The following is a 17,628-nucleotide window of genomic DNA, read 5'->3' on the forward strand; positions in this document are numbered from 1 at the left end:
ACTGAAAATTGCTTAAGAGGTCCTAGATATAAACAGTCTAGTCTATACTAGCAGTAACCTGTCGTATGAGTAAGATTGCTGGTTAATAAAGCTCTTGTTTTACCACCAGAGAAGCAGAAAGGAAAAATATGCAAAGAGTAGGCCTTGAATATGTGAATCTGCATTTCAATTCCTCATAATAAAACTGGTATAAGCGCTGTGAGGAATAATGAGAAAATTGTATTATTGATATTATTAACTATAATACAATGAGCCCTATTTATAACTATACACAATACATACTCTACTCCGAAGAATGCAGACAACTACGTCCCAATGACTATCACACGGAGAATCCATTAACTGGCTCACAACACTCACAGGAAAGGAAATGTCAGGTCTAGTCACTGCGAGGTAGCATCTCTAAGCGGTTCTCCCTGTCATGGCAAAAGTTTAGAGTTCGGATCCATGGGAGTGTCAACGGGTCTACAACCTGTTATTCCTGTCTCCTCAAGAATGTCTAAGGCATACTTCCGTTGTAAGATCACAATACCTGACCTAGACTGAGCGACCCCAATACCTAGAAAATACTTTAATCTGCCCAGATCCTTAGTCTGAAAATGCTGAAAGAGATGTTGCTTCAACTTAGTAATACCATCCTGATCAAAACAAATAGATAACAGACCTAGTCTAATCCGACAAGTGGTGTCTGGGGTGTACGCAAATCTTACCCCTACCTGATCATTGTTGGTAATAATAATATCGTCAATAAAAACCACCAAATACATACAGAGATTTAAAGCAGAATGCCAATAAAACACAGAGTGATCAGCTCCGACAAGTGTCTGGGGTGTACGCAAACCTTATCCCTACCTGATCATTACTGGTAATAACGATATCGTCAACATAAACCACCAAATACATACAGAGATTTTAAAGCAGAATGCCAATAAAACACAGAGTGATCAGCTTCACTATGAGTCATGCCAAACTCCTGAATAACTACACCGAACTTATTGAACCAGGCTCGAGGTGACTGTTTTAGACCATAGAGTGACCAGGGCAACTGACATACAAGACCTCTAGACTCCCCCCGAGCAACAAAACCAGGTGGTTGCTCTATGTAAACTTCATCCTCAAGATCAAGATCACCGTGAAGAAAAGCATTCTTAAGGTCCAACTGATAAAGAAGCAAATGGCGAGCAACAACCATGGATAGAACGAGACGGACTGGTGCTATTTTACCCACGGGAGAGAATATTACTATAATCAAGCCCAAATATCTGAGTATACCCTTTGGCAACAAGGCAAACCTTAAGCCGATCAATCTGGCCATCTGGATCAACTTTGACTACATAAACCCAATGACAACCAACAGTAGATTTACCTAAAGGAAGACGAACAAGTTCCCAAGTACCACTCGCATGTAAAGCAAACATCTCGTCAATCATAGTCTGTTGCCATCCTGCATGGGATAATGCTTCGCCTGTAGATTTAGGGATTGAAACAGAGGACAAATAAGATACAACAACATAATGGGGCGGTGACAGATGATGATAACTTAAACGAACATATTGTGGATTAGGATTAAGTATGGACGGTATACCTTTTCGAAGTGCAATCGGTGGACTAGTAGGAGAAAAGTCTGCAGTAGGAGCAGGGTCAGGTGCATGACGTGAATCAATTGGGCCTGATTCTGGACATGGACGACGACGATAAGTCAAGAGTGGTGTTCCTGTGGCTGGGGATCTAGGAAAGCAACACTAGATTCCTCCACGGTTGATATGGGTAAGACATCTGTGAGTGAGGATGTAGGAGGAGCTATCGTAAACACTTCTAGAGTTGGTGTAGGTAAGACCTTCGATATATCAAGGTGAGCAGAAGAGGTGTAAAGTAAGGTCGAGACTCAAAAAATATGACATCAGCTAGCATAAGGTACCTACGAAGATCAGGTGAGTAGCGATATCCCTTTTGAACTCGAGAATAACCAAGGAAGACACACTTGAGAGCACAAGGAGCTAACTTATCTTTTGCTAGAGCTAAGTTATGAACAAAGCATATGCTCTCAAAAACACGAGGAGGAATAGAGTATAAGTGTGACTGAGAAAATAATACTGAATGCAGAATCTGACTCTGGATGAAAGATGAAGGCATTTGATTAATCAAATAACAAGCCATGAGAACTACATCGCCCCAAAAATGCAGCGGAATATAGGACACAATGAAAAGTGTACGAGCAGTCTCAATGAGGTGCCTTTTCTTTTTCTTTGCTACCCAATTCTACTGAGGGGTATACAGACAAGATGTCTGATAAATAATTCTCTATGAAGTCATAAACTGCTGAAACTGAGATGATAAGTATTCTAAGGCATTATCACTGCGAAAGATGCAAATAGAAATGCCAAAGCGATTTTTTATTTCATCACAAAAAATCGGGAATATAGAAAACAACTCACTTTCATTAGGAAAATCCAAGTACATCTTAAGTAATCATCAATGAAACTAACAAAATAACAAAATCCTAAGGTTGAACTTACTTTACTAAGACCTCATATGTCAGAATGAACAAAAGAAAAAATAGACTCTGCACGACTCTCAGCACTACGTGAAAATGTGGCTCGAGTATGTTTTCCAAGTTGACACGACTCATAATCTAATGTAGTCAAACTAGACAAACACCATCTTCTGAAGCTTGGATAAACTCGGATGTCTCTAAAAGTCTGTGAATTAGCTCTGGAAGATCTGTAACTAAACATGTTATGGAGGGATTGAATGAGTTAAGGTAGTAAAGACCTTGTGATTCACGCCCTGTGCCAACCGTTTGTCCCGTACTGCGGTCCTTCATAACAAAAAAATTATCAATAAAATATATACCACAATGGAGGGCACGAGTCAAATGACTAACAAATACAAGATTAAAAGGACAGCCGAGGACATAAAGAACAGAATCTAAAGTGATAGAGGATAGGGGGTTAGCTTGTCCAACTCCTTTTGCTTTTGTTTGGACTCCATTGGCTAAAGTAACATTGGGAAGAAACTGTAAATAAACAATATATGTCAAAAGTGACCTATTACCAAAAATATGTCCATGACCCACGATCCAAGAGTAGTAGACTGGGAAACTCAAGTAAAAGAATTACCAGCAACAAAAGTATCAATCTGAGCAACATAGGTTATATAGGTGTCTGCTTACTTGCTCGATACTGAAGAAACTTATTATATTCCCCTGCAAATAAAGACATCCCATGTTTACCTGCAGTCTCGGTTTGAGCAACTTGAGCATTTTTAGATAGCCGGTCATGCAAAGTGTAACGCACCTCTTGAGTGTGTCCAAGCTTATTACAATAATAACAACACTTGGGTCGAGATCTTCTAAAATGACCTTCTTCTCTGTTTGGAGGTGCCCGACTTTCCACTGTCTTGGATGCGAGAACAGAGGATTCATCTATCTTTGATGAGATTACTGGTGACTGGGTACTGCAGCAAGGCTAAGTAATCGAGAGAATAATTTGTCAATTATAGGGACAGTCGGACTAGCCAAAATCTGGTCGTGCATTGAATCAAGGTCATTACCAACAAGTGTAAGAACTATTAGCATCTTATGTCGTTGCTCTCGTTGCTTTTCAACACTAGCAGAAACGAGCATCAACTTCTCAAATTCCGTACTTCGGAGCCCTTGCACCACAACTCAATACAGAAAGCCCAACCTAAATAGTTTGAACTTCCCATTAAGGGATCCGAAGTAATCATGAATCTTGAATTTCTGGAACCCGTATTTTTAGAACCAAATACATCAAATCCCAACGACATTGTTGGATTGAAGAAAGGTCTAGCAAAAATATCACCAAATAATAGAAAACATTAACGGGATCTTGCCGAAACAGGCAAAGGAAACATCGTTTCTGCCGGAAAAATTTCAAAGTGATCGGAATAAAAGAAAATAGTGTGGTTAGGCTCGGAATCACTGGACTACCAAACTGTCCTAAAAGACAATTAATTAAGTAATTAACAACTATTCCTCAATCCGGCTATATGTGTTCTCTATATCCATTTCATCTGTTTGGACTTATTTCATTCTAATATGGATTTAATGATTTGTCTTTTAGCAAATTAGGAATTCTTTTAACTTAAAATTGTATGTCTCATACTTATCCGTGTCTGACATAGGTTAAATAAAGCTAGATCTCTGTAAGCCAACAGGTATAAGAATCTTCCTGTATCTCCCCTGATGTTCTCAGACTTGTGATACTCCCCTCTTAATATCATTTTCACCATTTATGTATTTGATATTGAGTTCTTTCTTCTCAAGCACCCATGACCCACCAAGGACTCTCTTGACAACAACATTAAAGTACTTAGGACAGTATGACATAAACAGTGAAAGTTACTCTAAAAATTGCGTAACTGCTTTTGATTAGGTTATAAAAGAGGTTTCACGATGAACCATTTTGTGTCTTTGATCACAAGGAAAATGATGCATGTGTTAGCGCAAGTCCAAGTGAATGGATTTTATTTTAAATGAAGCCTCAGTTTAAAACAAAAGCAGGGGAATGCCTTGAATAGGGGTTAATTTCATAAATGTTTGTGGTTGTTGAGAAAGGAACTTAATGCGAAAGGCTTATGATATTGAGAGCAAGACGTCTAATGATTGCATAGTTGTAACAGGCCCTATTTGAACAAACTAAATTCTAATTATTGTCTAGATATCTCATCTCAAAAAAAATTATTGTCTAGATATCTAATTGGGATAAAGGCAAGATCTTTATTGCTATGAAGAGGAATCTTGCATACAAGGTACATAGACAACTAGATAGATAAAATCTGCAAGCACACATGACTGTGTTGCAAATAGCAGCCAATCATCAAAACAGATTGGAATGTCATGTCTGCACCTATACAAATTCCACTAATACCTACAGAAGCGTTTTTTTTCTCCTTCCGTGCACTTCTGTTTCTCTCCTTCAGCATTTTCCACATGAATTCTAGAGGAGACACCTCCCATGCTTTTCTTCTATTCCTTTTCCTTCTATACTGTCATTTGATGAGCAGCTCCCTAATGGTTCTTGGTATTACCATTCAAGCGCAGTAAATGATACATGATCTCCTGCATTCTTGCACGTGAAAGACCAGCTAATATTAATTAAATTTGTTTTTCCACAAATTTTCTACTGATAGAATGGTAAGCACCCTCCACTTCCAACCAAGAGGTTGTGAGTTCGAGTCACCCCAAGAGCAAGGTGGGGAGTTCTTGGAGGGAGGGAGCCGAGGGTCTATCGGAAACATCCTCTCTACCCCAGGGTAGGGGTAAGGTCTGCGTACACACTACCCTCCCCAGACCCCACTAGTGGGATTATACTGGGTTGTTGTTGTTGTTGTTTCTACTGATGGAATGGATTCCTGTGATGCTCTCCAAATTGAGGAATGTGGAAAGTACCTGTCACAGAGTTCTCTCTTTTCCTGTGCAAATTACAGAAAAACTTTTCCATGAAAATGTTGCCCATTTCCAGCAATCTCTATCTATTATTGATGTTTTATGCTTGTAAAGTAGTTCCTACAAGGTGAGCTCTTCCATCTCGCAGTCTTGTAAGTTTCTTATTGAAGCTCAAGTCCCTTTGAAATTATGTCTCCCACTCTTTGCAATCTCGACAACTACTGCAATCTGCTGTCTAGAGACGTTGAATATAGCTGGATAACATCCACATAGACGGGCGTCAACGCACAATTTCTACTTCCTATAGTTTCCTTTTGGCTCCATTTCCTACTTTAAATCTCACAGTTCTATTGAAATTATCTTCCCTTTCATTGTGCTCCTCCATAATGTTATTCCATATGGTCGCTTTACATGATAATAAAAAAATGTTACCTAAAATATGAACAGTACTTTCATGGACAAAAGAAGTTTCTCTAAACATCATATTTTAAGTATTCTTCAATGCTTCATGCTATTCTATTCCCCAAAGCAACAACCTATCATAGAACGATGTATTTTCTTGGTTTAAACTTCTTATTTTGATTTGCATGCGTTGCCAGTTGATGATGCTAGCCATGTTTCACTGTGTTTCTAATTTCGGCCATTTTTCATTAGTTGCTTGACCTGATCGCCAGTTTTAATTTGTGGGTTTATATTTTTAATGTACAGGAATTATCTTTCGTCTATCTTAATTCAAGAGATTTTCCTTACATGGGATCATGATGACTTATCGATGAGGGCAAAAGTGAGTACTTAACTGGATGCTCATATACTTGGTCAAAAATTTCCTCCATCTAGTATTATGCTCTTTGTGAGGAATTTAGTGCTATCATCTTGCCTAGTTCAGGCTTCCGAGCTCTACATAAACCTTTCACTTTCTATATTTGAAGGCTGCAAGAATCCTGGTGGTCCTCATGTGTAAGCACGAGTTTGATATTCGTTACCAAAAGCAAGAGGATAAACTATATATTGCTCAATTATATTTTCCCCTTGTTGGCCAGGTGCGTGATTCTAATTGAAATGTCTTATGAGCTTTAGTGTTCCCTTATCGGTAATGTTGTTTCTTGCGCGTCTTGTTCGAAAATCCTTATAATGTTAGAAAATTTCTTGCAAAGCCTCTTGAGTGCTGTACATTACAAGGTTTCTGAGAACATATTTACTAGGATTAAATATGCACTTGACATTAAGGATGTCTACCTTTCGGTTTTCTCTCTAGCTCTAAATAGTAATGAAGCAAAAAAGGGAACTTTAGTGTTCTGGTTGTCCTTGCTAGAAATTTTGGGCTTATGTTCAAGTTGTTGCACGCTTGGGTGTTTTGAAGAACATCTCACATTTTAGTTGTCAATCAATTGACCAGACCCTAAAGTTAGTCTAATCTAAACAAATGGCGTGCGTCAGGTTCTTGGTGAAGTGCCTCTAACACATGACTAGTATTATTAAAAGGGTGTTTTGTTCTTCATGAATGGCATAGAAAAGATCTACACATTACTTATCCTTACCAGTGCACCATAGCAGCGGCTATTTGGTGGGCCATTTGGAAGGAAAGGAACAATAGTTGTTTTAAGAACAAAGAAGATTTGTACTTCAAATTAAGTGCAACTGTATATCTTTGCGCGGGATTTGGTGCAACATAGCCCCCTTAGATGTAAATGATAGATCTGCAATTGTTGACTTTCTTAATTACCCAAAAGGAATTGTTGACTAGCTCATTACACAACTTGTAGTGGCTCAACTATTTTAGCTGTAACTTTCTCTAGCATTCCCCTTTTGCTGGTATTTCATCAAAATTACACTTTGCCTATCCAAAGAAAACAAATCTATATCTATACTATCATAAAAGTGGAAGTCCTAAACTAAAAAGTTAGAAGACCAAAATATCCTTTTAACAATATATAATTTTTCTTTATTAATAATGGTAATTAAATAAAACTTTGAATAGATGGATTTATATTGTGTCTTCTCTAAATAGTTGTGTCCTTTCATTAGTAACTTATTTTAAAGAACTTTTGAAAGGTTTAGTTGTGTCACTGAAAGAACACAACTCTTTGTTTATTTTATGATATTATTATGATTATATAGCTATTCAATATGGTTTACAGAATACTTGACTAGCTACAAGATAAAGTAGTGTCTAGATCAACATGCAGGCACTTCAACTAATTTATCGAGTACCTACTGCCTCCTACCAGCATAAGTATCGGATAACTATATCCACCAAAACTTAGACACAGAGAAGATATCACCTAGTATTCTTTTGCCTCAACTGGAACTTGAATCCTGATTTCCCATGATTGTTCCGGCTTTCACTGATTGATAGGCCATGCCATTGGGTGCCAACAAGTTAGTTTTAATAATAAGTGGTTTCTAAAGCCCCTCTGGTTACCTATTGTCTTATATTTATCTATCCCGTTTAAGATCTATACATGACTTCTTATCCTTACTGGTGCACCATACCAGCTGCATCTAGATCAACTTGCAGGCACCTCAATTAATTTACTTAGTATGTACCATCTCTCACTAGCATAGGTACTGGATGACCATATCTGCCAAAGCTTAGACACAGAGAAGAAATCACATAGTATTCTTTTGCCTCAGCTGGAACTTGAATCCTGGTCTCCCATGATTGTTCCGGAGAAGAAATCACATAGTATTCTTTTGCCTAAGCTGGAACTTGAATCCTGGTCTCCCATGATTGTTCCGGCTTCATTGACTGATATACCATGCCATTACGTGCCAACAAGTTAGTCTTAATAATAAGTGTTTCCTAAACCCCCCCCCCCCCCCCCCCCCCCACAATTTGTATTATATTTACCGATCCCGTTTAAGATCTATACATGACTTCTTATCCTTATTGGTGCACCATACCAGCTGCGTCTAGATCAATTTGCTGGTGCCTCGACTAATTTACCGAGTACCTACTACCTCCCACTAGCATAGGTACCGGATAACCATATCCACCAAAACTTAGACACATAGAAGAAATCACATAGTATTCTTCTGCCTCAGCTGGAACTTGAATCTTAGTCTCTCGTGATTGTTCCGTCTTCATTGATTGATAGGCCGTGCCATTGGGAGCCAACAAGTTAGTCTTAATAATGAGTCTTTTCTAAAGCCCCACTGGTTACGTATTGTCTTATATTTACCGATCCCGTTTAAGATCTATACATGACTTCTTATCCTTACTGTTGCACCATAGCAGCTGCGTCTAGATCAACTTGTTGACACCTCAACTGATTTACCAAGTACCTACTACCTCCCACTAGCATAGGTACTGGATAATAATATCCACCAAGGCTTAGACACATAGAAGAAGAACAACAATATACCCCGTATAATCCCACAAGTGGGATAGACACATAGAAGAAATCACCTAATATTCTTTTGCCTCAGCTGGAACTTGAATCCTGGTCTCCCATGATTGTTCCGGCTTCATTGACTGATAGGCCATGCCATTGGGTGCCAACAAGTTAGTCTTAGTAAGTGTTTTCTAAAGCCCCCTTGCTTACCTATTGTCTTATATTTACCAATCCCGTTTAAGTTGCTAAAGAGTGCATCAATTAGAAGAATGTTGCTGGAGACAACAAAGAACAGAAGAAGTGGTGTCACTTTGTAGATGGGGAACTTTCTAGTTCTTGTATAGATGGGCCTAGGGTAAGGGATGTTAAGATTTATAATGATGCGCTCTATTGAGGAAATGGTTTGGAGGTTCTGGATGAAAAGCAAGATTATCTGCAAGGATTATGGTTGAAGTAGATGGAGTAATTGAATCAACATCCGTCTTTATGATGCTACGGGAGGACTTCTTCAAGAAGATGAAATTTTAGGTAGGAGATGCTAGAATTATGATCTTATGGAATAAAATTGGTACTTTTTTAGCACATTAAAACAAAGTTGTGATAAAATTTTGCATCAAATCCTTGTATATAGTTCTGTTAAATATAGAAGTGAAAAATATTCTCACAATTGGGTTCAGATCTCTTGAGCTATGAAAAATGGACTCTATGTTTGGAGTTTGAACAACTCCCTGAAATGCTATTTGACTTTGAAAACTCGAGAATAAGAAGGAAATTTGTGTTGGTTGGTTTTTGTGGGTAAAAAGATAGGACGTCGTCATCGACATATTTGCAGCTTAATTGAAGCCAACATAAAGATCGAGGTGGGGAATGGTAGACATACAAGGTTTTGGCAAGATACTTGGATACTCACCTCTAAAGATAAAATATCAGACCTAAATAGCTTCACCTCTAATAAAGATAACTTGGTCTCAGACTGTTGGAATACTAGCTGCTGGTGTATTAGTTTTAGAAGGAATTTTTTTATTGGGAGGATACCTGGAATGTCTCTTTTGTTGGAAGATTTGAACATGGTGGCATTAAGTGGTGAGGTTCTGACATTACTTTCTGGATCAGGCAAAGAATGGCAGCTTCTCTGTCTATTCTGCTACAAAACAATTAACAGTAGGGGCAGCCCCTTTAGCTAAACATGGAATTACTTGCGAGGTCCAGGTCCCCTTCCAAAAGTTGTTGCTTTATGTGCTTGATTACGCATGAGTCATTGCCTGACTGAAGCAAACTATAGAGAATATGTTTGTCATTATGCAGGTGTTTTATGTATAACAATGAAGAGGAAAACTGCAGTCATCTCTTTCTACTTGCCAAAACCTTTGGCAAGTCTGATCTGATCATTATCGTTTAACCTAATCAAGATCCTATATACCATGCCTCATACAGTGAGGGAGTGAGGCAGCTCCTTACCATCTATGGTGTTCACGTGTTGCAGGAATAATGAAATTTTATGAAGAGGATTTGGAAATCAGTATTAGCTTGTGTTCCTTGGGTATTGTGGAAGGAAAGCAATGCGAGATCTTTCGAAGGAAAAGTAGACACTATACATAAGATAAAGTTAAGATGCTTATGGCTTGTCTTTTTGGCGTAATCTTTAGGATGTTAAAGGTGAAAATAGTGAGAACTTCTATTATCCAAATTCCAATTGGATCTAAGATTTTGGAATGTCACTCTTCTTTATGGGCCTTCTGATGGTTGTATACATTTTTAAAAAGACCCTTCCGGGGTTAGTAAAATGCAATATCACAAACATTGCTACTTCAACTTGCCCCCAGGACTTTGTTTCAGTGGTAAGGATGCGGAGTGCGATGAGTGAGTTAGCCGCACGTCACGTGTTTGAATTTTCACTGATAAAATCTGATATCAAGTTTGAAGGAGGGTATAGGGGGGGATACCCCCAAAAGGAACCCAGCAGTCATGCTTCTTGAATTCAAAGTTAATGATTAAACCTTCAAGAAATATAGAGAATCATCAAGTCCATCCCATAAGCTCTCTAACAGTTCTCCAACATTGAAGAACTCTATTCTGCGACTTGATCTTCCTTGAGTAAAAAAAATTTTCTAAGGAAGAGGAATGCTCTTGACGGCTAAGAATCTAAGGAAGAGGAATGTTACTTGTGTCACATGGCACATTTTGGGCAAGGGCTCGCGTGAAGATGTCGACCATCTCCTCAAACATACTTCGGTAGCTTTGAAGCTATGGTGGGAAATCCTCAGATGGTTCAGATACTTTGAATGTTGTCAGAACAGGGAAAAAACTAATGTATTGTTGGAATTGTGGTAGAAGATGGAGAAAACACATGGTTTAGAATGTTGCCCCGCTAGCACTTATGTGAGTCGTTTGGAGAGAAAGAAATATGAGAGATTTTGAAGATGTAGAGATGAATTTTGTAAATCGAGGAGTAGCCTCTTATCGCTTGAATCTTTTTGGTGCACCCACGAAGTTCCTTTATTTATTAAAAATTGGGTGTCGTTTATAGAAAACCATATCTTTTTGTAGGTTTTCTACATTTTGGTTTACTTGTAAAAACGAGCATTTTTTGGCCCAAACATTTATAAAAATTTATTACTTTATCAATTAATAATCTACATCTGAATCAGAAATCTTGAACAATTTCTCTGAGCTCGATTGACATATTTTTACGTCATATATCTGCCTCAAGCTTGTGCTTTGCACTTAATGACCTAGTAGACATGTTGAGATTTTCTATGCTTTTCGCCTTTGTTAACACTATAATGTTCTTCTTGCCTTTCATGACATTTTTATATGTGTGTGCAGATCCTAGATGAGATGCCTGTCTTCTACAATCTGAGTACAATTGAAAAACGTGAAGTCCTGATTATCTTTCTGCAAATAGTACGCAACTTGGATGATGACTCACTTGTTAAAGCTTGGGAGCAGAGCATTGCACGGACCAGATTATTTTTCAAACTCTTTGAAGAGTGCTTGATGCATTTTGAGGTTAAAATATGTCTGAACTGCTACATTACTTAACATTCACAATACATTCGGCTTGAAGCTCGGATTTCATGATCATTTGGCAACCATGTTGTTGCATCTCTATAATGATGTCAATAGCCAAATAAAAAGATCTTTATAAGTTCGATGATAAAAATTTCTGAGATGCTACCCAAACTTAATAGTCTCACATTAGAAAGTAGAAACATAACTTAGCTGGATGACATAAATTAGGTTTTTCGTGGAGAAGGGCCCAGTGTGTCATTAGCAGTGGATTTTATCTGGTTTATTTGTTATTCTGGTCTTCCAAGAGGAACAGAATTCAATATGTCAAATGTCTTTTGTTATTTTCCTGATCAAACTGTAGAATGGTGGTAATTGGACTTTCTAATAGTTATGAATGCTTCAGGAACAAACTTAAACTACTATGGATGATGTATGAGAGAAAATGTGATCTGTTTCTAGATTAAAGGTTCTGTCGCACTGCTAATTATTTTAATTATTCTAGAACAGAGCATATCATTGGAGCTTCGTGGGAATTAATTTCAACTGGGCAATTTTGCCTCTCTAGGATGCTGGTGTATGGTATTATTTGTCTGTTACTAGCCGGTTTGGCTCTGAGGCACTCATTTTGATTCTACATATTTTGCAGCATAGGAAACCTGCTGATGGCATGCTTGTTGGTAGTAGTTCTCGTAATGTGATGGGGGATGGACCTGCATCCCCAAAATATTCTGACAGACTTTCACCTGCAATAAATCATTATATGTCTGAGGCAGCGCGGCAAGAAGTCAGAGTACGTTATATGTTTCAAAGCTGACCAATTCTTTTAAGATTCACAATTTTTTAGCGTTACACGCACTCCCCCCCACCCCCACAACCACCCCCATCCCCATCCCTTTTTTGTGATAAAACTCTGTCTTCCTTTTCTCTTCTGCGGTGCTCAGTATCTTAGATCTATGCATCCTCAGGGAACTCCGGATAATGGTTATTTGTGGCAGAGGGTCAACTCCCAATTAAGCTCACCTAGTCAGCCATATTCTTTGAGAGAAGCGCTAGCTCAAGCCCAATCTTCCAGAATTGGAGCATCAGCGCTAGCATTAAGGGAATCTTTGCACCCAATCTTAAGGCAAAAGCTGGTATTCTTCTATGGGTTTTATTTGTATTACTTCCTAGATTGAGAAACCTTTGATTGTTCAATTATAATATTGATGCCTATCGCTAGTTAGAAGTCATGAACCTTGTGATTTTCATAACATACATACTCTGACCTTTACAAAAAGTACATTAGTCTCTGTCACTTAATGGTAAGATAATTTCAGGAACTTTGGGAAGAAAACCTGAGTGCTGCTGTTAGTCTTCAAGTTTTAGAAGTTTCCGAGAAGTTCTCGCGGACTGCTGCAACGAAGCGCATTGCTACTGATTATGGAAAACTTGACTGTATCACATCTATATTTATGAATGTGTTCTCACGTAATCAACCACTCTCCTTCTGGAAAGCTCTCTTTCCTGTCTTCAACAGTGTCTTTGAACTTCATGGAGCTACACTGATGGCAAGAGAAAATGATCGCTTCTTAAAGCAAATTGCTTTCCAAATTCTTCGGCTTGCAGTTTTTCGGAATGACAATATCAGGAAAAGGGCTGTAATTGGCCTGCAGTTACTTATTCGGGTAAGGCTTGTAGCTGAAGTTTGTGTACCAATGTTCCTTTTCACTTACTTTACTATTTAGAGTAATCTTTATCTATTGATTGCTAAACTTTGTTGAATGTTTCAATCTGCAGAGCTCGTTTTCTTGTTATATGCAGACGGGAAGATTAAGAGTCATGCTAACCATTACATTGTCAGAGTTAATGTCTGAAGTTCAAGTAACACAAATGAAACCTGATGGCACACTAGAAGAAAGTGGTGAAGCTCGTCGTCTTCGAAATTCTTTGGATGAAATGGCAGATGAAGCTAAGAGTTCTTCCTTATTATTAGAGTCTGGGCTCCCTGAAAGTGCACTGGTTGCTGTTCCGGAAGGATCGACAGAAAACCGCTGGTCCTGGTCCGAGGTTAAAGTTCTTTCTGACAGTCTTCTTATGGCTCTTGATGCCAGCCTGGAACATGCACTTCTGGTATGTGTTGACCTTCTTAATCACTGCTTTGATTCCAAATTACTACTATTATTCTGCAATGATATTTTGTCATTGACTCTCTTGAAATTCCCTTGCCACTACTATCTGTAGGGCTCTGTTATGAATGTCGATAGGTATGCAGCTGCAGAGAGCTTTTATAAACTAGCAATGGCATTTGCTCCTGTACCAGATCTTCACATAATGTGGTTACTGCATCTTTGTGATGCTCATCAGGAAATGCAGTCTTGGGCTGAAGCTGCTCAGTGCGCTGTTGCTGTTGCTGGTGTAGTGATGCAGGTATAACTTGATTGGATCACCTTTCCATTTCTAGTGAGGGAAGGAGAAAGTAATCCGGCTTCACTAATAAAAGACATCTTTATTAGTGCCAAAAATCCTATTTTAATCTGTTTCCTTGTTAATTTAGGATCCATAGCATATTTTTCTAGATCACTTGGACTGATCGTCCATTCCGAGAGCCGAGGGTCTTCGGAAACATCCTCTCTATCTTCACAAGGTAGGGGTAAGGTCTGCGTACGCACTACCCTCCCCAGACTGTGGGATTACACTGGGTATGCTGTTGTTGTAGGACTAGGACTGATCTCCAATTTCCATGAAAATGGTCATGGTTTTGCGGCTTCATATCTTGAGGTCTCTTTCTGCTAAAGCATTTAATGCTACTCAGCAATTACTTGATTTTTCTTTGCTGCAGAGAATGCAATCTTCTGCTGATCACATTAACCTCGTTGGCGTGATTTTTTCCTTTCTCGTGTATTCGCCTTTAGCAATACCATTTACTTCAAGTTAAAGGTACAAAATGGAACCAAAAAATATCTTCAACAATGCGTGTTGGGGTCTTTATATTTTTGTTAGAGACTTGTGCAGAGATGTAGGGATAAGGTGGTTTAAAGAAACATCTCGTTTTAGAGAACTAGTACTAGTTTTCTTTAAAAGACAAATATTTAGTATTTAAATGAAATAGATCGGAATGGATAAAAACAATAGTTGATTGACTGATGCAACAAAATGTAATGATTTCTCTGATCACTTCTATTGATACTTTGCATGAAAAACTTGTATTAAACACTTGATAAAAATGCAATATATGTGTTTTAGTTTATCAACAACCCTACTCTTGATGCATTTCGAACCTAGATTCATCCTGGTTCTTTACATGCTAATCTGTAGAGCCTATATTGCTCAAAACCTTTTCGGAGTTGCCATTTGCCTCTGCTATTCAGAGAGCTAGATTTCATGAAAGATCAAGTCATCTACTTGGTCGTTGGTCTAGGAGAGACCTAAAATCATTGACTTCTTAGAGTTGAGAAGGCCTTGTTCATCTGGTCGGAATGGTTGCATTATGTGCACGAATAATAAAGTCTATTCTCATTTATTTCAAGAATTATCCTTTTCCAAAAGAATTAGGGAGATATCTAGGCTACCTGAGTGATTCTATATGACTCCTTTTTCTCTTGGTGAAGTTTATCTGTTTAACTAAAATTTTGCCTATATGAAGAATGGCAAGTTTTTCAAAAAGAAGTGCTTGATTGATTATGCTCTGGTGTTTTTTATATGGCATAGCGCTAGAGAATGTTCCAAGGTCGGTTTTATATCCGAACATTTTTGAAATATAATATTATTCCATTTTGTATGTGGTGTAAAGCAGTAGGCCTATTCATGACATCCTCTTTATCGATCCTCACCGATATTGGAGGGTTTTCTCAATTTGATGCTACTCTGAACAGGTTCTCAAGTTATTTCCCAGAAAGAGACATTACTTACTGACTTCTTGTATGCGCTGTGTAAAGCTGTCCTTGTTTTGTCGCTGTTATTATTGCCGTGACTTAGGGCCATGTTAAACACTGTGGAATGAATAAGATGAATTGGAATGGAGCATTATCTAATTTTCGGTGTACAGCATGAAACATCTTGAAATATTCTATATCTTTACTGGAAGCAAAATCTGTCTAGGCAATAGCAACTAGTTGAGATTTGCATTAGGTTTGGTGTTTGATAGAAGTATCTTTAGTTTGTTTGGAGATTATATGTCAGTGCAGGGATAAGTGTGAGACTTAAAGAATCTCTAGTTTTAGAGAACCCATAACTTATCCTAAAAGACAAGTTATTGAGTGTTAGAGAAAAAGAGGGGCAGCACGGTGCACAAAGCATCCCGCATTCATGCAGGGTTCGGGAAGGATCGCACTCCAAGGGGTGCACTGGGTGTAATGCAGACAGCCTGCCCTAATACAAGCATCAGTGGCTGCTTCCACGGCTCGAACCCGTGACCTATATGTCACACAGATACAACTTTATCATTGCTCCAAGGTTCCCCTTCAAGCTATTGAGTGTTAGAGAAGTAGGCATAAATGGTGGGATGTAGTTATTTAGGATTCATACAGCCGAGCCGATTAGTTTAGGATTGACAAATGGTTGTGTGTATAGGCTCGAGTTTCTTATGACTAGATTTCTTCCCTGCGGATGTGCTTGAAGTCATCACCTGGTACCGCCTGTTGCCTTTGTTCATCGGTCACTATTGACGCTTTTAATTACAGTTAACCTAGTTTTCGTAGATCCAAAAGTGGTACTAAATGTTATGGTGTTAGATATTGTGGCGCTTGAACTTAGCCTACTAGGTCTTCGATCAACATTGCGTTTTAATTTTTAGAAGTTAAAACATGACGAGATATATATTGATCAGTGATGCTGACATGAATCTGTACCACTCTCTCCAGGCCCTTGTGAGTAGAAATGATGGTGTCTGGAGCAAGGATCATGTGACTGCATTACGCAAAATATGCCCCATGGTCAGCAGTGAGATCACTTCTGAGGCCTCAGCAGCTGAGGTGGAGGGATATGGTTCTTCAAAACTCACAGTTGACTCGGCTGTAAAGTATTTACAGCTTGCAAATAAGCTTTTCTCTCAGGCTGAGTTATTCCATTTCTGTGCAAGCATTCTAGAACTTGTAATTCCAGTATATAAAAGCAGAAAGGCATATGGACAGCTTGCGAAATGCCACACAATGCTTACTAATATCTATGAATCCATCCTTGAGCAGGAATCAAGCCCTATACCTTTCACAGATGCCACATATTATAGAGTAGGATTTTACGGTGAGAAGTTTGGGAAGTTGGATAGGAAAGAATATGTTTATAGAGAGCCTCGTGATGTGCGATTAGGTGATATAATGGAGAAATTGAGCCATATCTACGAGTCGAGAATGGACGGAACTACATTACATGTAATTCCTGATTCTAGACAAGTCAAAGCAGATGAGTTGCAGACTGGAGTCTGCTACCTACAAATAACTGCAGTCGATCCAGTCATGGAGGATGAAGATTTAGGAAGCAGAAGGGAAAGAATATTCTCTCTCTCTACGGGAAGTGTCCGTGCTCGAGTCTTTGATCGGTTTTTGTTTGATACCCCTTTTACTAAAAATGGAAAGACCCAAGGAGGCTTGGAAGACCAATGGAAGCGGCGAACAGTTCTGCAAACTGAGGGATCTTTTCCAGCGCTAGTGAACCGACTCTTGGTTATCAAATCAGAATCTCTTGAGTTCTCCCCGGTTGAGAACGCTATTGGAATGATCGAAACTAGGACAGCTGCATTAAGGAACGAACTTGAAGAGCCTCGAAGTTCAGAAGGCGATCAACTTCCCCGTTTGCAGAGCTTACAGAGGATTCTTCAAGGTTCAGTTGCAGTTCAAGTGAGTGTTATATCTTTGTATATTCTCTATAGTTGTAATAAATCACCTGAAAAATGTCAAT

General features: G+C 38.6%; 1 protein-coding gene across 3 annotated transcripts in view; it reads left to right on the plus strand.

Moving 5' to 3' along the window:
* Window positions 1-17,628, plus strand: part of LOC104110727 (guanine nucleotide exchange factor SPIKE 1) — a 56,687-nt gene that overhangs the window by 38,429 nt on the left and 630 nt on the right. For all 3 annotated transcript variants that reach the window (XM_009620264.4, XM_009620265.4, XM_018775796.3), the window contains exons 22-30: window positions 6,119-6,194; window positions 6,340-6,450; window positions 11,572-11,754; window positions 12,404-12,547; window positions 12,723-12,890; window positions 13,074-13,421; window positions 13,534-13,866; window positions 13,978-14,163; window positions 16,596-17,567. In XM_009620264.4, the coding sequence (XP_009618559.1) occupies window positions 6,119-6,194; window positions 6,340-6,450; window positions 11,572-11,754; window positions 12,404-12,547; window positions 12,723-12,890; window positions 13,074-13,421; window positions 13,534-13,866; window positions 13,978-14,163; window positions 16,596-17,567 (2,521 nt within the window). The remainder of the gene's footprint in view (window positions 1-6,118; window positions 6,195-6,339; window positions 6,451-11,571; window positions 11,755-12,403; window positions 12,548-12,722; window positions 12,891-13,073; window positions 13,422-13,533; window positions 13,867-13,977; window positions 14,164-16,595; window positions 17,568-17,628) is intronic.

This window comes from Nicotiana tomentosiformis, chromosome 12 (assembly GCF_000390325.3).
Source record: "Nicotiana tomentosiformis chromosome 12, ASM39032v3, whole genome shotgun sequence".
NCBI classification, from domain to species: domain Eukaryota; kingdom Viridiplantae; phylum Streptophyta; class Magnoliopsida; order Solanales; family Solanaceae; genus Nicotiana; species Nicotiana tomentosiformis.